At 49.1% G+C, this 18,140-nt stretch overlaps 7 protein-coding genes across 7 annotated transcripts, besides 5 other annotated features; all 7 read left to right on the top strand.

Moving 5' to 3' along the window:
• Nucleotides 1-351: 351 nt before the first annotated feature.
• Nucleotides 352-2,733, top strand: Tb11.01.7450 (hypothetical protein, conserved; the record flags this gene model as incomplete). Its single annotated transcript, XM_824544.1, has 1 exon — nucleotides 352-2,733. One exon carries the CDS (start codon nucleotides 352-354, stop codon nucleotides 2,731-2,733), a length of 2,382 nt encoding a protein of 793 aa, XP_829637.1.
• Nucleotides 737-1,041: a sequence feature (CT-rich).
• Nucleotides 2,734-2,775: 42 nt separating the features above from the next.
• Nucleotides 2,776-2,797: a sequence feature (AT_rich).
• A 760-nt stretch (nucleotides 2,798-3,557) lies between these two features.
• Nucleotides 3,558-3,666: a sequence feature (CT-rich).
• A 487-nt stretch (nucleotides 3,667-4,153) lies between these two features.
• Nucleotides 4,154-5,350, top strand: Tb11.01.7440 (hypothetical protein, conserved; the record flags this gene model as incomplete). Its single annotated transcript, XM_824543.1, has 1 exon — nucleotides 4,154-5,350. The coding sequence occupies one exon, from the start codon at nucleotides 4,154-4,156 to the stop codon at nucleotides 5,348-5,350; it is 1,197 nt and encodes a 398-aa protein (XP_829636.1).
• A 921-nt stretch (nucleotides 5,351-6,271) lies between these two features.
• Nucleotides 6,272-6,568, top strand: Tb11.01.7430 (hypothetical protein, conserved; the record flags this gene model as incomplete). The annotated part of the gene is made up of 1 exon (XM_824542.1): nucleotides 6,272-6,568. One exon carries the CDS (start codon nucleotides 6,272-6,274, stop codon nucleotides 6,566-6,568), a length of 297 nt encoding a protein of 98 aa, XP_829635.1.
• A 387-nt stretch (nucleotides 6,569-6,955) lies between these two features.
• Nucleotides 6,956-6,990: a microsatellite.
• Nucleotides 6,991-7,684: 694 nt separating this feature from the next.
• Nucleotides 7,685-8,758, top strand: Tb11.01.7410 (hypothetical protein, conserved; the record flags this gene model as incomplete). The annotated part of the gene is made up of 1 exon (XM_824541.1): nucleotides 7,685-8,758. One exon carries the CDS (start codon nucleotides 7,685-7,687, stop codon nucleotides 8,756-8,758), a length of 1,074 nt encoding a protein of 357 aa, XP_829634.1.
• Nucleotides 8,759-9,682: 924 nt separating this feature from the next.
• Tb11.01.7400 (GPI transamidase component Tta1) lies at nucleotides 9,683-10,816 on the top strand (the record flags this gene model as incomplete). Its single annotated transcript, XM_824540.1, has 1 exon — nucleotides 9,683-10,816. The coding sequence occupies one exon, from the start codon at nucleotides 9,683-9,685 to the stop codon at nucleotides 10,814-10,816; it is 1,134 nt and encodes a 377-aa protein (XP_829633.1).
• Nucleotides 10,817-11,160: 344 nt separating this feature from the next.
• Nucleotides 11,161-15,414, top strand: Tb11.01.7390 (AMP deaminase, putative; the record flags this gene model as incomplete). The annotated part of the gene is made up of 1 exon (XM_824539.1): nucleotides 11,161-15,414. One exon carries the CDS (start codon nucleotides 11,161-11,163, stop codon nucleotides 15,412-15,414), a length of 4,254 nt encoding a protein of 1,417 aa, XP_829632.1.
• A 326-nt stretch (nucleotides 15,415-15,740) lies between these two features.
• Nucleotides 15,741-17,369, top strand: Tb11.01.7380 (hypothetical protein, conserved; the record flags this gene model as incomplete). Its single annotated transcript, XM_824538.1, has 1 exon — nucleotides 15,741-17,369. One exon carries the CDS (start codon nucleotides 15,741-15,743, stop codon nucleotides 17,367-17,369), a length of 1,629 nt encoding a protein of 542 aa, XP_829631.1.
• Nucleotides 17,370-18,015: 646 nt separating this feature from the next.
• Nucleotides 18,016-18,039: a microsatellite.
• Nucleotides 18,040-18,140: the final 101 nt, after the last annotated feature.

Here is an 18,140-nt window from a genome sequence, read left to right as displayed (position 1 = left end):
GGGAATGAGAGCGGAGGAGATATCGGATATAATTTCAGCTGCCGTCAGAGGCGGCTAGTGGAGGCATCTTTGTTCACGGCTGTGAGATGGCCAGACAGGTGAGGTCAGGGGCGTGATTGGTTTTTATGGGTTAGAGATCCTGCCTGTGACACAGGCGCTCATGCTTTGAGAATTGCGACACTTCCCTTCTTTTCCAGTTGGTTTTCATTTCATCAAGCCTCTCCCCTTCTACCTTTGGGTTGTCATGCAAACAAATCAACACTCTTTATTTCCCCATCCGTGTCATTGCTCATATATTGGTAGGGAGGGATTTCTAAGTTGACGCGAGAAAGGAGCTTCCGGCACCCAACAATGTCAAAGCCAACTCGGAAGTCAGTCAGTGAGAGGAACCAAAGTGAAAGCTCAGCGTTGAGACCGTCAATTTCCCCATCTACACGATGGAATGATAGTGTTGACAGGGGAAGCAGCTGCAGCAGTATAAGGATCGACTACCAACGCCTTATGGACAGCCACACAAGACGCGCAGAGGTAATAGCGCAGTATAGGCAGCTGGTAATGAACAGGAGGTCACAAAACGGGCAGGGTGAACCCACCGTGTGTGACGAAGAACGGAGTGACTGGCTGAGGGAAGATGAGTGGGATCGGCTCTTCAGTCTAGAGGAAGAGCGGTGTTCCTGTATCAACGGAGAACAGGAGCCTCCATTGAGGGAAGAGGGAGAAGTGATTCTTAAACAAAAGGAGGAGGTGGAGGAAGACAGGGAACTCAGGGCGAAGGAAGAGGAAGAGGACCGCAAGCGCAAGCAGAGGGAAGAGGAAGAGCGCAAGCGTAAACAAAGGGAAGAAGAGGAAGAGGACCGCAAGCGCAAGCAGAGGGAAGAGGAAGAGGACCGCAAGCGCAAGCAGAGGGAAGAGGAAGAGCGCAAGCGTAAACAAAAGGAGGAAGAGGAAGAATGGAAGCGCAGGCAGAGGGAGGAAGATAAGCGGAGGAACAGGCCAAAAGATGAAGTAGAGCTGAAGGTCCAAGTGGAACAAGAGGAGGAGCGCATGCTTCGACTGACAGAGGAAGTGAAACGGGAGCTTCATTTAAAAGAGGAGATGGATCTGCAACTTCGACTGCAGCAAGAAGAAGGGCAGGAGCCCGAGTTAAGGGGTGAAGAAGAGCACAATCGGCAATCACAAAGCGCTGTTCCCAGAAGGACCATGAGTGCGGAGAGCGATAATCGGAGTGTATCTCCACGAACAACTGCCACGTCACGTGCCTCAGCTCAACTTGCCTCTGGTGCCGCCGTAATGTCCTCCCTCCGAAGCAGCAGCCCCTCCTCGTGGCGTGCATCCCATGGCGGCATTAGCATGCTTCCAATGAGTGTAGTGGCCATGAAAAAACCATCCGAGCAGCACCCTTTAGAGTCTTCGCGTCGACGTGAGGGAGAAAACAGCGGGAGCACTAGAGTACGACAAAGCCTCGTATACCCACTTGTCTCACCTACAACGGCAACACTTTCGCCAGTAACCAATCCATCGGCTCGCGCAAATTCACGGAGTGAAAAACATCCGGGGGACACACCAGACAGTGTCATCTCCACAAGCAAGCAGAGCACTGCGCATAACAGTAAGGTTGCTGTGCGTGAAGAAAATAATGTGGAGAAGCCAGCAGCGAAGGCGTCCGTGTCATCGTCAACGCACAAACGTGCGCCCACCCCCACATCGGTTGCGAAGAGCAGTACGAAACGTAGCGGTACCATGAGCAGCGAGACAAAGAGTTCCACGAAGCGTTCCACACACGGAGGGAAAGAACAGAGTGAACTGCAACCGAGGTCTCAGCAAAATATCAAGCAACGCCAACAAGCCATTCGTGAGGTGGAGGACCCGTCATTGCTTACTTCGGCAACCGCACACACCATCAAAGTCTCGACTCCCTCTCGTGAAGGACCTCGTTCCCAGGCCGTTGCTGCCGATGCCGTTGATGGTGCTTGTCATAGCATCAGTAATGAGAGCAGCAGTCGCCAAAGCGAGTGGGCACCCCGGTTGCCAACAACGGTACACGAACCGGCGCCCCAGGCCAAATCTCGTGACGGTAAAATGGGATCGGAGGCGCCGAGGGTTGATCCCGAAGATGCCTTCCATGCTAGTAAATTTGATACGAGAACTGTATCTACAAATCTATCCAGTGTTCTACCTGCGCGCGCGCCTGCAGGTTCCACGATGGAAGAGGAGCTGCTACTCCTACTTCGAGAGTCACAAAAAGGAGTTTCCTCCTCCACCGAACCTTCAGTGCGCGTGTCCCCTACCCGTCGCTCCACTGTTTTCGGTACACAAACCAACAGGGGCTCCTGCATCGCTTCGGCAGCAGCAGTTCTTCAAGGGATGCTCAGGAGGTCTCGTGAAGTGGTTCCCTGTTACTATTGTGGTGAAATGCAACCCCTAAAAACGTATTCCCTGCATTTAGATTTTTGCCGCACCAAAACAACGGCTCTGTATAGGCGGTATGGTCTCAGTACGCTGCGCCTCAATATGGGAATACCGACTCGGTGCATTCCAGAGGCCGTGTCTGAAGCTACAAGAGAAGAACTTGACGCCTTTACCCGCGCTTGTTATGAATGTGTGAAGGTGTCAATCATTCCCTGTCCAGGATGTGGCACACACATGCGCGTGCACGATCTTCCTGAACACGCGGAAGCCTGCAAGAGCGGTGCAAATTCAGGTCGTAGGACGACAGTTTCTTCCAAATCGTAGCACAGTGCTTGTGTCGCCGGGCGTGCAAAGGAAGTTACTAAGTTATATATATATATATATATTTCACACACTCTCTCCCTCAATTTTCAAAATACTAGAGCAGTAGAGACCACCAGCGGCGTTTTAGAAACATTTGCCCCTTCCCCCCGTTCCTTTAACATATCGTAATTTTAAAGTGATTTGCCACCTCTTTGTTGTTGATGTTTAAATATTTCACATTTTCCTTACTTTTTTTTTGGTTTACCGGTTGCTTTCACGCAATGCCGTAATACCCGCTTTTGTTTTATGAATTATTTTGTCCGCCTAAGGGGAATGGAGGGTTTAGATCCCCCTTTTTTAATTTTTCGCTATTTTTGGTTTGGGGGATGGAAGGGATTAGTCTACTAAAGAAACTGTTTTGAAGGTGGGGGAAGGGGGAAGGATACAATATAGATGATAGAGTTGGGAAGCGAGGTGGGTTTAGATTCGACGCAGTGAAGAAAACAAGAAAATAATTGTTTTGTTTGCTTTTTTTTTTTTGGTTTCCTTTTTTGCGTAACGGATGTGGGGAGGCGGTGACCTCTCCATTTTACTCCGTTTTGTGCCGAGTACATGCAGTGCACACGCATTCGCACAACTGCCTCCCACGTGAAAGGCTCCTTGGCGAAAAATGTGCATTTCGTGCTACAATATTCGCCTCATCGTTTTTGTGTCTTTTTAGTTTTATTGTTTTTACTTCTTTCCGCACATATTTCTATTTTGGCTTATGAATTACGAACACATTCTTTCGGGAAAGACCGCATAAGACTGTCCCCCACATTAATTTACCGGTGGCGAAAGATATTAAATAGATAGAGGAGAAAGGAAAAAGTGAAAGACAATAAAAAAAAAGAAAGAATTATGAGAGTGAAAGGGAGGAAGGAGGTGAGGACGGTAAAGAGGAAGGGAAAAGGATTCAGTGCGCTCACAGTAGTGATAACTCGTCTAGAGGCGAAGGGTGTTGCGAAGATACGTGTGTCCCATCTTAAAGAATCCAACCTCTCATGTCTCTATATGGTGAATACCCGATTTTACATCGTCTCCTCTTTGTTCACTGAGTCATTGTTGCTTTTACTTCTGTACCCATATTTTATTTATATGTTGTCATGGTTATTCACTTATTTTCCTGTTTTGTTGAATACCGGAAGGGTGTGCAGCAGGACTGTGGGAGGGATCCCCTGCGCCAAAAGGAGTGCGCCACCGATCTTGAGGGACTCGGGAGAGGGGTGTCAAAAGAAGTTGTGCGCAAGTTAAGGAAGGGGACCAGCGGGTGCGACGGGGCGTGGGAAAAGGCATAATAGAGGGTCCCGAACTGCTGCTTTGCTCTACAGCGGTAGATTGTCGTACATAGTTACATTGCGGGAATAACGTGAATCCTTTGCCCTCGAGTGTAGAAAAAAAAATGAAGGGCAAGGCAGTTAAAGAACGTTGTTTCAAGGAGGCCCAGAAGGTAAAAGTGGCGAAACTGGTTGGGCGGTACAGGGAACTCGTTGGTAGGCTTCAACTCCCCGTTATTGATCTGTCCTTTTATGATTCTTGCTTCGTCGAGCCGCTGCTGAGGCATCCGAAGGACCGCAGACTGGAAGACGCGCTCACCACGCTGTGTGACTATTTAGAGAAACACCGTTGCCGTACCGTGGAAGTGCTAGAACTTTGCGAACGTCGTGATCAACTCGTCGAGTGGTTGTTAACTTGCTGTGAAAAGTTCGAGGAAAGTGTTATTCGTCCCCGTTTGTTGCGGGTAATAGCTCATGAGGTAGCTCCGATCGATGATAACGAACGCCACTTTTTCCATTTTTTCCGGGGTGCCCTTACAGCACACCAGTTTCTAACGGGGCAACTTGTTGAAGGAATATTCCACTGGCGAGAACAACTCACACGCCCGTTCGCCTTTAACGTTTCAGATGAAAACTACATCTACCGCATATTAGAAGATTGTGAATTACTGGACGCTAGTTCCTTGGGCAAAGCACTCAAACTGCGACTGAGTGACCACCCACTTGGCGCCCATCAGGTGACGACGTCTGACCTGTGTGATCATATCGTGGGGAGGGGCTTTCAGATTCCGTCAGGAGACCATCGTTACGGATGCCTTACCGGTGACCCTCGTGGTTGTTCTAACGCTTTGGTAGCAGTTGGTGAGTGTTGGCGTCCGTCTGCCGTTCAGCAGAGACATCGTACGTGTAATGACCGTGCCAGCGGAAACCAAGTCTACTTGGTGCTGGGCGAAGCCATCATCAAGGGAGAGCATCTTCTGCAGTCAAGGCTGCTTGACGAACTTCGAGCGTTGGCGGACAATAATCGATTTCTTCCAATGCTCTCTACACCTACGTTGGTGACGTTGGGTGATTTGGGCCTCCCCTTGGCTGAACCGTCCACGAAGGAGTGGCTGCAGTTTGTTGTGCGCCCTGGTGTTGGCAGCGCACTCCCGTGCAACCCCAGCACTGGGGACGGGAATGATACACACGGTAGCCGGGAGAGCCCTTCTCAAACCGTTACTACTAGTAGCAGCAGTACCTCCACCTCCACCCTTTCTGAGAGTCAATTATACCCCGGAACTGAACCCTCCAGCACCGCAGCCTCAAGTGTAACACAATGAGATGAGTATCGCGGGGGTCATGCGTCGGCTACGACCACAGATGACGGCAGCTATCGTAGAGGCCAGATAAGTGAAGTCAGGCGAACTAAGATCAACAGCGGTTTGAAACCTTCAAAGGCGAGCGGTGATTACTCAGAACATCCTTCCTTTTCTCAATCATATACATCCACTAATTAGTGGACAATTCAATAAGTGACGCTGTCTGGAGCGTTCTTGGATTATTCCATAATTAGGCGGCCATTAGAATTTTGTACCGTTGTGCTAAACCGAGCTACAACATTCGCCGCTTTGCAAATGCATGTGACTGATTAATGTTGCTTTAGGTGTTAGTTCGGGACGACACGGGTTTGTTCATGTGCGCATTTGCCAAAAGATGGGAGTAACAAACCTAAAGTGCCCCACCTTTCCCTCAGTTTGTGCTGTTCCTCCCGTCATTTACCCGTTGCTTGCGTGATGGAGAGGTGCCTTGGTTGTACAGTTGCGCAACTTTACCGAGACGTTATAATTTTTTTTTGGATTGGTCATCTCTTCGTCATTTGTTGGTCTCGCTCCAGATTACACCTGCCTCTCATCCCGCAGGGTTTACTTACCTAAATTTTCGAAGAAGGTGTGTACCAGTTCCTTCTTGCTTCGTCTGGAATTGCTATATAACCCTCGTTTTGTTTACCAGCAAATGATTTCACATATTTTACAGTACTGGGTTACGTTTTTGTTAGTTGGCACTAATTTTTTCTTTATCTCTTGCCACTTTCTGCGCTTCCGTTTCTTATTACGGCCAGATTTTTTTTTCTTTCTTTCTTTCAGCGTACAAGCAGGTTTACTCATTTTCCCTCTTTGGGGCGCAGAAAGGGAGGAGAGAGATTCCATATAAAAGCAGAAGTCCGCGCGGAGGCCATAGGGGAATATAAAGGAAAGGGATCCATGACAACAAGTGGAGTTGAATCGGTATCGACTACGGTGAATGAGGGGTTGAAGCCACAGACTGAGGGCAGTGAAGAGAGGCGTCCAACAACCTTTAAGGAGTTGCGGCCCTCATGGTTGACACCTTTCTTCGGTGCAAACGAGCCGGAACCATACAAACCACCCGAACGCGGTCACCCGTGCAAGGCTTTCAGTCGGCAGGTGCACGAATGTCTTGACAGAAATGGCAATAATGTGGATTTTTGCCAGTCGAAGTTGGCTCTTTTGCAATCGTGCCTAAAGGAGTTAGGTCTGTAGCGTTTTTCACTAGTGTCTTATTTTACTTGGTAATTACGTGTTATTTTGGGGAGTTTTGGCGTATGCTCGCACTGCAGGAGAAGGTACACATGCGCACATACGCTTGCAAAGTGGCGTTGGGAGAATAGACATGTGTCGTTGCTTTAGTTCTTTTTTTTTTTTTACGTCGTTATGTATTGCTAAGGTATTTGTATTGTGTTGGGGAGGGGTTGTACACAATGACTTACGCCCATATCCTCCGGAATGCCTGATTGGGGCGGTACAAACCTTCTTATTATATTCGGCTTCGAACGACCCTTCAGGCGGAGTTATTGCTGAAATCACCAGGTGGCGGCCATGTCGACATTGCGAAGGAGCAAAGGGACGACTTGCAGTGATGATATCGTATATATACATATGTATATATGTATATACATGTATATTGCTGTTTTGTGTTGTCTTGTACCTTGCTTTCCATGTAGTAGTTCTCCACTGCAGCTTGTCCTATCGTCACGAGGCCTCTTTGTGCAATTACTGCGATTGTCCTTTTCACCGAAGTGCCACTTTCGTTGTGGTGCTGCGGGGGGGGGGAATGTAGCTGGGGGGAGCTTTTTGACTATTGTTTTAGTCAATACATGCTTGTCAGCGTTATCCACGCTGATACGTTAGCGTAAAAACGTATGCAGCACTGTTTGTGCTTGAGAGAGCTGTGACGTATCTGAGAAAGGAACGATCCATAAACAAGCCTTCTTTATTCTTAATCTTGTAGGAAGGATTGGCGTTATCGAGCTGTATTTTATCCAAGCGAGAAAGTGGAAACAATGACAGTTATTCTTTGCCCTCTTTTTATCCTTATGCGTTGGATGGGATCCAATTAACTCTTGTTCTTTCCCGCTTTAGTGTCTGCTTTCGTTATTAAGGAAAAGACACGTGTGGAGCCGCGTAAACGCTCCACACTTGACACGGAGCGGCTGTAACGATTGTGTTCGTCAGCTTGCGGCGGTGCAATATATTGACTGACAGCACGGAGAGGGGGGAGGTGTTTAGCGCATTGCCAATCCACAGTGGCGAAGCAGAGCTGAACCTGTGGTTTCATACAGTGGCCGAGTATTTGCGTTGTGCTGCGATATATATAACATGCAGGTGCATCACAGTGTGAGAATATCTGATCAGGAAGGAGTGTACGCTCTCGACGGTTGCCTGTGCACGGGTAGTGGTAGTGTTGCACTCTGCCTTTCCCTCTCCAACCAAACCATTCAGTGCTATGACGCCTGCACAGCTTCAGCTCTGTGCACAATACGCGGTCACACGTGTACAATACGGGATGTCACTTCTTCACCTACTCAACCCCACGTACTATATAGCGCACAAGAGGATACGGGGGTTATGGTGAGCGACATAAGGCAACAGTCTCCTGCGCACTTTCTTAGCGAGTACTGCGGCACCGGGGCTACTGGTGGGGCGGTGGCTACGTCTCCCAATGGAGACGATATTGCGGTTGCTGTTAACGGTGACATACATATCGTTGACACACGAACCTGGAACACCAAAAGGATTATAGGTACAATGCACCTTGACGAGATAACTCGTGTGCGTTTCATTAGCGAGTCAGTGTACTGCTCCGCTGGAGAAGATCAAATGATCAACTTTATCGATTCTTCACCAGTTGTCAAGGAAAATGATATGCTTCTCCAGGCGCTCTCCTGTGGGGAGGTGGCAACAAAGATGAACGCGTTCCCCGAGCATGCTACGCTTGGGATCGTCGGATCATGTGAAAACGCCTACACCTTCCCGTATGTTCTTCAACAACAGGAGGTGCGATACGAGAGGCCTGATGATGCGACGTATTGCGTAGATATTTGTTCTCTCAGGGGGCGGCTTTACCTCGTAACTGGGGTGCGGGACGAGGATGGCAATGCGGGTCCGCTTAGCGTCATGGATGTGGCCACTCGCGAGCGGGTAGCACTTCCTCAGTTTCACAAAGAGATCAGCCGCGTCGCCATTGGCGTAGAGGATTGTTTGATTACTGGGGGTGAGGACAATGTTCTCGCTTTTTGGAGGGAGGGGCCCGTGTCTGGTGGAGGGAATGTAGAGCTTACAGGGGCTGCGTCCTCTTGTACTTCAGTGGGTCATCCTCCCCAGAAGCTCAAACCCCTTCCTCGCGGCTCCAGAACTCAAAAGTTTGTGCCGTATATTAAGGGAGCCAGCTGAATGACAAATTCCCGGTTAGGAGAGCGGCGAATAAGTGTACGTTGAATATAACAAGTGTCATCGCTATCAGTGTCGCGTCATGCTCGAAATACAGCTGATTCAACGACCACCGTGCCTCCCTCCTGGTTCCACGCATTTCGTTTTTTGCGCTTCAGTGGGCGTGTTGTCTTACTGGACGGGTCTAGCCGGCAGAAGGTCCGAAGCCGCCGGCTCCCCAGTTGTTGCTCTCGCTCGGCCTATCTTCGTAACAAGGGGGTCGTACACGTTTTCGTACTCCCCTTTAGATGTACACCCCACTGGAGCACCCGGCACGGGCAGCAACAACAAAGAAAGCGAAAGTCATTGACTTTGCCACAACGCCACACAGCCCCACTAAGCGGTCTTCGCTTGTGTGGTTGTGTGTGCTTGCATAAGAGAGGGGGGAATAGGTGGGAGCTGTGGTGTCTTACCGTTTAAATGGCAAGAGATTTTTATTTGGATACGCTCCACGATGCAGTGTCGGCGCTTCTTGACTCCCCTTTTCATCATAAATGCTAAACGAAACGTAACACAGTTACATAATGTGCGATTTTGCTTCCTCAGCTATGGGCTCCTCCGTTTTGTTATGTATTGGCATAGTTGGTACCAGAAACCCTGAACTAATGCGAGCATTTGCCACCTGTTACTCTGCATTATTTTTTCACTACATCACCGACATGTGCAAGTAGCAAGATAAACGAACTCCGGTATTGGTGGTAACGACTTGACAGGGAAAGCAGTCGAAAAGGGTGTAGGTAGCTCAGGCGGCTTGATACGCAGGGAAATTTAAGAACTAAGGGGAGGGTTTTCTTTGATTTAACCCCCTCTTGTGGCACACCAGTTGGTGGCATCAGTGGTGTCGTTAAATACTCCGGCTGGAGCGAGGAAAAGGACAATCTGTAACCAATGAGGAGCAGCGGTGATCTGGCGAATTCCGCCGAACGGAAATTGGATGATGAAAAAAAAAGGTGCGATTGGAGGTTTACCGACAACACTCCATTAATTGCCGCTTGCCTGCTAACAGGTGCTGTTGTACTGGGGGTGCACTACATTTCAATTTGCAAGGACCGCACAGATATCTCGTTGCCAACCCTCATGGAATCGATAGAATCTAAGTGTCGTTCTTTGGGAGACGCCTTCAATGCGTCGGCACCTGAGTCTGTGCTTCACCCTGTACCCACACAGATTGGTGTTGCCATCTGGGTGGCGCGCGAGGAGTGGTCGTTGCCCGTTCACGACACCCTTGATCGCATCGAAAAGGTGGTGTCTGGTGCGGGCAATCGGAAGCAACAGTTCATACAGCGCATTGTAAGGGTTTCGCAGTTGGGTTCCGATGGGAACCTGGAGAAAAGCAGTAGTAGCAGCACGAAGTGGAGTGGGAGCGGTAAGGTGAGTCAAGATCCGTTGGCAAATGCCGCTATCAAGCAACAGCTCGGACTCTCCGTCGCTAAGCATGCATACGCCGTTAGCTTGAAAGAAGAACTCTTAATGCACACGATCAGCTTTTTCGCTGCGCCCCCGTCTGCGGCCAAGTCTGTTCGCTGCTTTCTCTTCGATGACAAGCGCGCGTACTGCACCGTTCCCACTGAAATGGGGATGGAGACCACGAAGCGTGAAGTGGAGGCTGCGGTGGCGACACTTCTAGCAGACTGGTTAGAGATTGAAAACTTCCGTGACGCCAATGCAACCCAACGATGGGCGATGATGCGTAAAGTTCGTGGTTGCCATTACGCCCTTCGTGCACTCAGGCAGCTGAAGATGTCGGTGGATGCTCACCCCGAAATGCCCGTGCCAGAGGGTGTTAGGGGAGCTGTCGATCGTCTTGAAAAACTTGTCCATGAAAGTGACTTCACCAAACTTGCGCGAGCTGCGGCCGACCTGCAGTTTCATCAACTACTGTTGCCACAGATTTACATTCCATGGGATCAAGCTGTGGTAAACCACCTCTCCATTTTGATGCCTGTCTATGGTGTAATAACTCTCGCCGTGCGCTTGATCAAGGAGAACCGAAAGAGAGCGCAGGTTGTTCAAAACTCGTAGGAGCGGATAAGAACGTTAGGTTAAGCCGGTGGTGTTGCTTTTTGTTTGCCATTGGTATTTTCCCGTCTCGTACGCTCTTGTTTCATTCCTGTTTTCTGTAGTGTAATTGGCTAATTTCCATTCCACCAGCAGCGACGCCAACTACTGCCACGCCTCGCGTTGTTGTATTTGTTGTTTCATCGTGCTGCATCGCCCTAGTTGTACAGCCGAACTCTGATGATAACGCAAGTGCACTAATTTTCTCGTCATCTCCTCATTTTCTCCCCATTCTTCCCCATTAGAAAAATAAAAAGAAACTCAAATCGTTGGTCCCCCTTAGGTAGCGCCATTTTCAACAATTAGAGATGTCGGATCCAACGCCCCTTCCCATGTCGGGGCCGGTTGCTTCGCCTCGTGACCGATCACCTACTTCCATCAAGACTGGCCCCCAGCCGGAACTCTCACGCACGGAGCAGTCTGCGTGGCAGAGAGAAAAGACAGCATTCAACGCCGATGCAGGAAGAAAGAATATTAGAAAGAATCCGTCGAGTCGATACCAGAGGGTTATTATAGGCGAGGATGACGGCGATAGAGACTTTGCAAAGTGTGCAGAGATGATCGCCAATGTCATTCTTGCGAGGCAGAAATACAAGCAACGAGACAAGGGTGAGTTTGATAGCCTAACAAAAGAGGGCGACGAGGAAGAATCCTCTGACATTACCCCAGGGGACGACGAGACAACACTAGTATTTGACCGGGGCGTTTATCGGTTTGGCGGCATGAAGACGCATGTAATACCGTGGGAAACGTATGTACGGGACGTGCGGTTGGTCTACAGTGTGATTGAATCTGGCCCCTGTCTTTCAGCGGCGAGGTCCCGACTCCTTACTTTGGAGAGAAAGTCACAGTTATTTGCATTGTTGAATTGGAAAATAGAGTCCAATGTAGATAGACCTGTGTGTGGTGACAATATGTATGTCCAGTGTACGCGCGTTGACAACGCACTACAGTTGAACACTTCTGTCATAGCTCAGGTTGTGCTTGAGTTCATCATCTCAACAGCCACTGAACAACCACGTACCCCGCTATTCCGGGAGAAGGGGAAAACCGTACTGCTGCATGAATACTTGGAATCTCATGGTGTGAAGGACCCACGTCAGCTAACAGTGCAAGGACTTGGGATGCACCCGCCCAAGTATCACAACAAATTTCAGCAATACGATGCGTTTGACTCGGCGCTCAACCCAGGAGGCCGTTTTGCCACCGATTTGCTTCAGTCATTTCTCTCTACAAACGGTTCGAGAGATGGTGATCTCCTTGGGTCTATCATTCGTCCAGAGTTCGAACAGCGGGAGTTCCGGGGGCGACAGACCTTTGCCACAGAAATGCAACTTAAGGTTTATGGACACAATGCGGAGGAACTAGAGAAACTTGCTGCGTGGGTGAGTCGACAAGGGTTTAACTCATTCACCCTAAACAGCTGGACAATTTGCATCCCCCGTACTGCACCCCCTGAAGGGCCAAACATGCAACCTATTACATGTGACACCTTTTCCGACCAACTAAAGAATATTTTCTATCCGATGTTTATGGCTACATTGCACCCATCAGAACAGCGGTGGGTGGACGTCGCCTTATTACTGAAGAAAACAGGCTCCATCAGCATTCTAACGGGGTCTCAAACGCAATCGCAGAGCATTACATTGGATGCTGTAAGTCCGGAGCAAGTGAAATACACAGCTTCCATTAGCGACTGCTACTTCTTTTACTACATATGGTCTAACCTTTTAGCGCTGAACTGCCTGCGCGCGCGGTATGACTTAAACACACTCAACTTCAGTCCCTCCGTGTTCGAGCGGGCCCCCATGTACGAGCAACTGATATCCAGTTTCCTACTAGGTGACGTAGTGTACCACGCCAACACGCTGCAAAGTAGCTGGATCATGCAGTACCTCTTCATGTACTGTCGGATTGGTATTGTTATGTCACCTCTGCGTGACAATGCGCTGAGCATGTCTTACTTTGACCATCCCATTGTTCGATACTTTCTCCGGGGATTGGTGGTATCTATAACAACATCCGATCCTCTTTATGTGCACCACTCAATCAATCCACTGCTGGAGGAATACGCAACGCTGATGAAGTTGTTTTCCATGACGCCAATGGCTGTGTATGAACTGTCGCGGAACAGTGTTCTCAACAGTAACTTTCCTGACGCGGTAAAGCAAAAGTGGTTGGGTGACATCTTTCAGCACCTGGAGTTTGGTGGAGGTGATGTTCGCCGCTTGGGTGCCTGTGATTCCCGTTTACAATTCCGCCAAGAATGTTTAGTACACGAAGAGGCGGTGCTGAACCTTGTCCTTTCGCAGGTGGCTAAGAAGGGAGAGCAGCCCACACGCATAAACATGGTCACCGTGACGGGTGCCGCAAGGACGTTGGACGACGATCTTCAACAGTTGCGAAATGCAAAGCGAGCCAATCACACGGATTGGCGTGTCGTCTTCTCACGAATCGATGTTACTGACGGGCCCACAGGCTTCCGTGAACGAGAAGCAGTCGAGCTGCTTCGCGAAATTATTGTTCTCCGAAGTAAGTACGTTAATCCGCGTGTTAAATATGTTGACGTAAAGGTGGAGGATGTATTCAACGACTCTAATTTCGATGAGTCGCTTTGGGAATATAACAACTACTATGGTGTTTTTCTCACGTGTCGCAGTGGGTTGGCGCCACAGTGGCCAAGTTTCATTCCTCCTGTTAAGGAGTTCATACGTGACGTGTACACCGTCCGGGGTGCGGTTATGGGTCACCAAAAGCTGCGGAATCTCGCTACGCAGCGGTTGAATCTTCTGGAGCGGAAGTTCCATCTTCACCTGGCCCTTAACATTTCTAAAGAAGCTGGTAAGAAGGAGGAAAAGGAATGGAATAACAGGGACTTTTTCACCGCGCATAAGGTGGATACTAACGTGCAAACGGCGGCCGGTATGAATGCCCGTACGCTGCTGGAGTTCTTCGTGGAGAAGGCGCTTCATCATGGACATGATGTAGTGTTTGAGGAGGACAACCAGCCGGTGACATTAAGGCAAGTGCTGGAGCGGCACAAGATTAATCCCACGCGCATTACCGTCGATGAATTGAATCATTTGTTAAACACGAACCCGCAGCTGCGCACAACTTTTTTGGACCCGGATAACTTTATGAAGGGACGCTATTTTGCTGAACTGACAAAACGCACACTAGAGCTGTATCAGGAGGATGCTTTCAGTTTTTCTGAAAACCGTTTGGTTATTGGTGGCAAATCAAAGAGTGAATGGGCCTTGTTGGCACACTGGTTTGATCGCTATGGCATGGCGAGCAGGCAGAACCGTTGGATGATTAGTTTGCCCCGGTGCTACCGTCGGCTCCGTCAGCAGGGGATCGTGCGTAACTTCGGCGAGTACTTGGACAATATCTTCCAGCCCTTGTGGGAAGTCAGTCTTCATCCCGCCAAAGACACGAGATTTCACTATTTTCTCACACACGTATCAGGGATGGACTGCGTTGATGATGAAACGAAAATTGATCTTCCACTCACCTGCAAGTACCCACACGACTGGAATAGTGAGTTAAACCCGCCATATAACATGTATCTCTACTACTATTGGGCAAACATTACAACATTGAATCAGTTCCGCGCATCGCGCGGACTTAGCACCTTCGCGTTTCGACCCCAATGCGGTGAGTTGGGGGACATTGAACATCTCATTGGGGGATTTTTGCTGGCCGATGGCATTAACCATGGTGTGACGCTGCGTAACAACCCCGTGCTAGAATACATGTACTATATAACTCAGGTGGGTGTGGCGATGTCGCCGTTGAGCAATACCGCGGCCGCCTCAGAGTATCTTTTGAACCCCTTTCCTCTATTTTTTCGCCGTGGGCTAAATGTTAGCCTTGCGACCAATCAACCGCTTTACTTCCACTTCACACGGGAACCGCTTATTGAAGAATACTCTATTGCCGCCAAACTTTGGAAGTTTGAATTCAATGATTTGTCAGAGATTGCACGTAACAGTGTGCTACAGAGTGGCTTCCCTCACGCATGGAAGAAGAACGCCCTCGGGAATTTGTATTACCTCAATTCGACACTTGGAAATGATGCACGCAAGAGCCGAGTCTCTGACATACGTGTTGCCTACCGCTACGAGGCATATCATGAGGAAATGAACTTTCTGTCGGAACAACTGGACAGGGATGAGAAGATACCCCGGGCGATGACGCTTCTAGAAGAAGAGATCGCTGTTTACGAAAAAGAAACTGGGAAAAGGGTAGATATGCCATCTTTGTTGAAGCTTGATGATGGAAGTCTTCCCAAGGACCCACCCAAGACCGTTGCGCGGCTACGGGAAGAGGTGGAATATTTGCAGAGGAAGATACTGCATTCAAATTCGGTTATCTCAACCTACAGGAAGGAAAACAATTGCATTGTAGAACACTTTAACCGTATACGAAGTCGGCTTGCTAGCAGCAGCTTCGTGGTGATGGGTAATCTGAGTCGCAAGTACGAGCAGATGGACATTGAAAGTTCTGATGAACGAGGTAACGTTGCTTCGTTATGTAACGACGAGAGCAGGGATTCTTAAGCCGTCGGATAGTTACAGATCGCGGAGAGGTACCTCTGTTAATGTTGGATGGGTGTAAACTATAGAGCACAATGACATCCTTTGATGTGGTGAGTGCTTTGTACTTTTTTCCCCCATTTTTAAACCTCTTTGTACTAATTTCACGTATCACCACTGCGAAGCTGTTTCCTAGAGTCCACCACTTCTTCCTTCCCTTCGGTTTCTTTTTTGGTAATTAAGCCTTGTAGTTTCCCCTCACATATACTTTTTTTTTAATTTTTGAATAGCGAGTCCTAATTGGGCTTATTTTATTTACGCATCGCTTCTCTTAACGCAGCGGCTTGTACATGAAAGGTGGTCCCTTGACTAGCTGGAATGATGTAGGTGGGAGGGTGGATGTGTCAGGGAGCAGGGAGGGCGGAATGCCAACCAGCACATTTGCCGGCTCATATGCCGCGACCGTGCGACGGGGGAGGGGGAAGGGAGTTTCTAGATCTTCCAGTCGGTCACTGAAGCATGAACAGCGGCCAAGCACTGACTATTTTGCTGTGCTTCGAAGGTCTTCACCGGTATCAGTGTACCAGCGGGGGGAATCAGGGTATTTGTCGAATAACTTTGGTCCCTACGCCTCCCAGAGAGGGAGGTTAGGCAGAAATAGATCTTTGTCACGCACATCTTTCACACCGGGACGGCGGCGTGTGAGCAGACACGTGACACCATGGCATCCGCTTGGTGTGCCGAAGAAAAACTTTATCTCCACCCAAAGGAACAGCATAGACGATTGCCTTGCTAACTGTATGAGTCAAATCAAGCGCCACGAACATGTGTATCATGCACGTCGAGCAAATTCTCGCGGAAGGCGATCAGCAGGATCTCGCCTGTTTGAACTTCTTGCGTACGAACCGCGGCGGGTTTCATGTGTGGCGCGTACTTCCAGGGATAAGTTGATTGCTCCAAGTGTTGAGGACCCTGGCGGCAAAAGGACACCTGCGTCACATGTTCAGAGCGTAGAGGCCTCAGCGGTTATCAATAGTCTGTGGGCTGGTAGTGCAGCCAAACGAGCAGCGGCGATCAAAAGCTACAGAACTGCTCGTGGGTCAGCTAGCCCCCGAAGAAAGCGAAAAAGCCCTAAGGAAGTCACTGGTGAAACAAGAAAGGATATGGAAGGGCAGGACGATATTAATAGATGGGAGAACACCGGTACCGAAAGTCGAGGAAGTACAGATCAGAAGAAAAGTGTAAAGAAAGAACTCTTCCGCCTTAGATCCATGGCGCGTGAGACAGCCGAAGCTGTTGCAGGAATGCGAGCGCTCCACAAGAAAATGTCTCGAGCGGCCAGGTCTCACACGAAGCTTCGGGCTAACGTGGCCCGCGAAGAGAAGGAGAGCCAGAGACTAGAGAAAGTTGCTGTGAAGTGTAAAGATACGGTGGATCGTCTCTGTTCATCGAGAGATTCCGGACAGGTATCCGCACGTGTTTTCGGCGAGAGGGATCTTGGGGAAGCGGACGGATTCCTCTCCAATTTGTGTCTTCTGGGTCAGCGGGCAGCCCTGCGACGTGAGAAGGCAGCGTTAGAGGGAGCTGTCACAGCAGCCGAGAATGAACTTGTGGAAAAGCTTGCCCAAAAGGATCGTGCGGGTGTTCTCTTCGGCACGGCAGATGGTACGATAAATGTAGCTGACATCCGCAAGAGGAATAACCTTGCCAGGAGTTACTTTCACTGTCACTTGGTAAAGCGTAGTATTGATACGTTGAGGGAAACTGAGCGGCAGTTGCTCGGAAAAACGAAGGAGGCTGGCAGGCGTATCAACAAACTTTCCGTTCGCGTTAAAGAAGCGAAAGAAATATTGCTGCAACATGATGATATAAAAGATATGCACATTCCAAAGCATAAGTTGCGGGCACCGCCTCCTTTGGATGTTGCTCTCACCACTCAAGCGGCAACAATTTTCCACCTCACCGGTGTGCCCCAGTAGTGGCCACGTAATCGTGTCTAGGGGCCCGTCCCTGGTTCTTTTGACTTCATTTTGTTTTTTTTTCATTGTTTTGATGTATATAACAACTCCATCAAAAGTGTTAGGATAGATTGTATGTGCGTAAGCTCAGTAATGCCGCCGTTGGTGACAGAAGCATCTAACGATTTTCTACCTTTAGCGTTTTCTCCGAATCTGCACCGTTGAGTGTAGTCACAGCCTTTAGATGGAGGGGGGAAGATGGAAACGATAGGAATATCACTTTGTGGCTCGTCCACTAACATTTTTTCGCACCCCTTTCTCACGACTTTCTTTACACTTTAATATTGTGTTTCGCCTCACCAAAGAACGATTTTATTTTTCTACCTCCCTCTTCCCTTATCCGTATTATACCAATAAAAAAGTGAAAGGGGTTGGGGAAAGGTGACAACAGCGAGGATAGTCACCACTGTTTAGCCTGCTCTCAGTACACTAACCTGCAAATTTTATGATTGCACCAAAATGAAATAACTATGCCCAGTACGGAATCCCGTCTTCTTTTTTCCCTACTTTACATTCCCCCCCCCCGTAGTGCTACTGCTTTTTTACGTTTTTATTGCGACTCTCGTAGGCATTTTGTATTGATACCCCCAACCTCACTTCGTTGGTTACACACACACACACACACACGCACGCTTGAACATACTCTCTGCCGTGTTTTTGCACCTTCGCGCGCCATTTCATTGGCCGTTCAGCACAATCCGCGGCCTCATTCCTCCTTCTTCCGCTCTGGTA

Source organism: Trypanosoma brucei (genome assembly GCF_000002445.2).
Source record: "Trypanosoma brucei brucei TREU927 chromosome 11 chr11_scaffold01 genomic scaffold, whole genome shotgun sequence".
In the NCBI taxonomy this organism is placed as follows: Eukaryota; Euglenozoa; class Kinetoplastea; order Trypanosomatida; family Trypanosomatidae; genus Trypanosoma; species Trypanosoma brucei.
The sequence above is the reverse complement of the archived record's forward strand: the minus strand, read 5'-3'. Positions and strand labels throughout refer to the sequence as shown.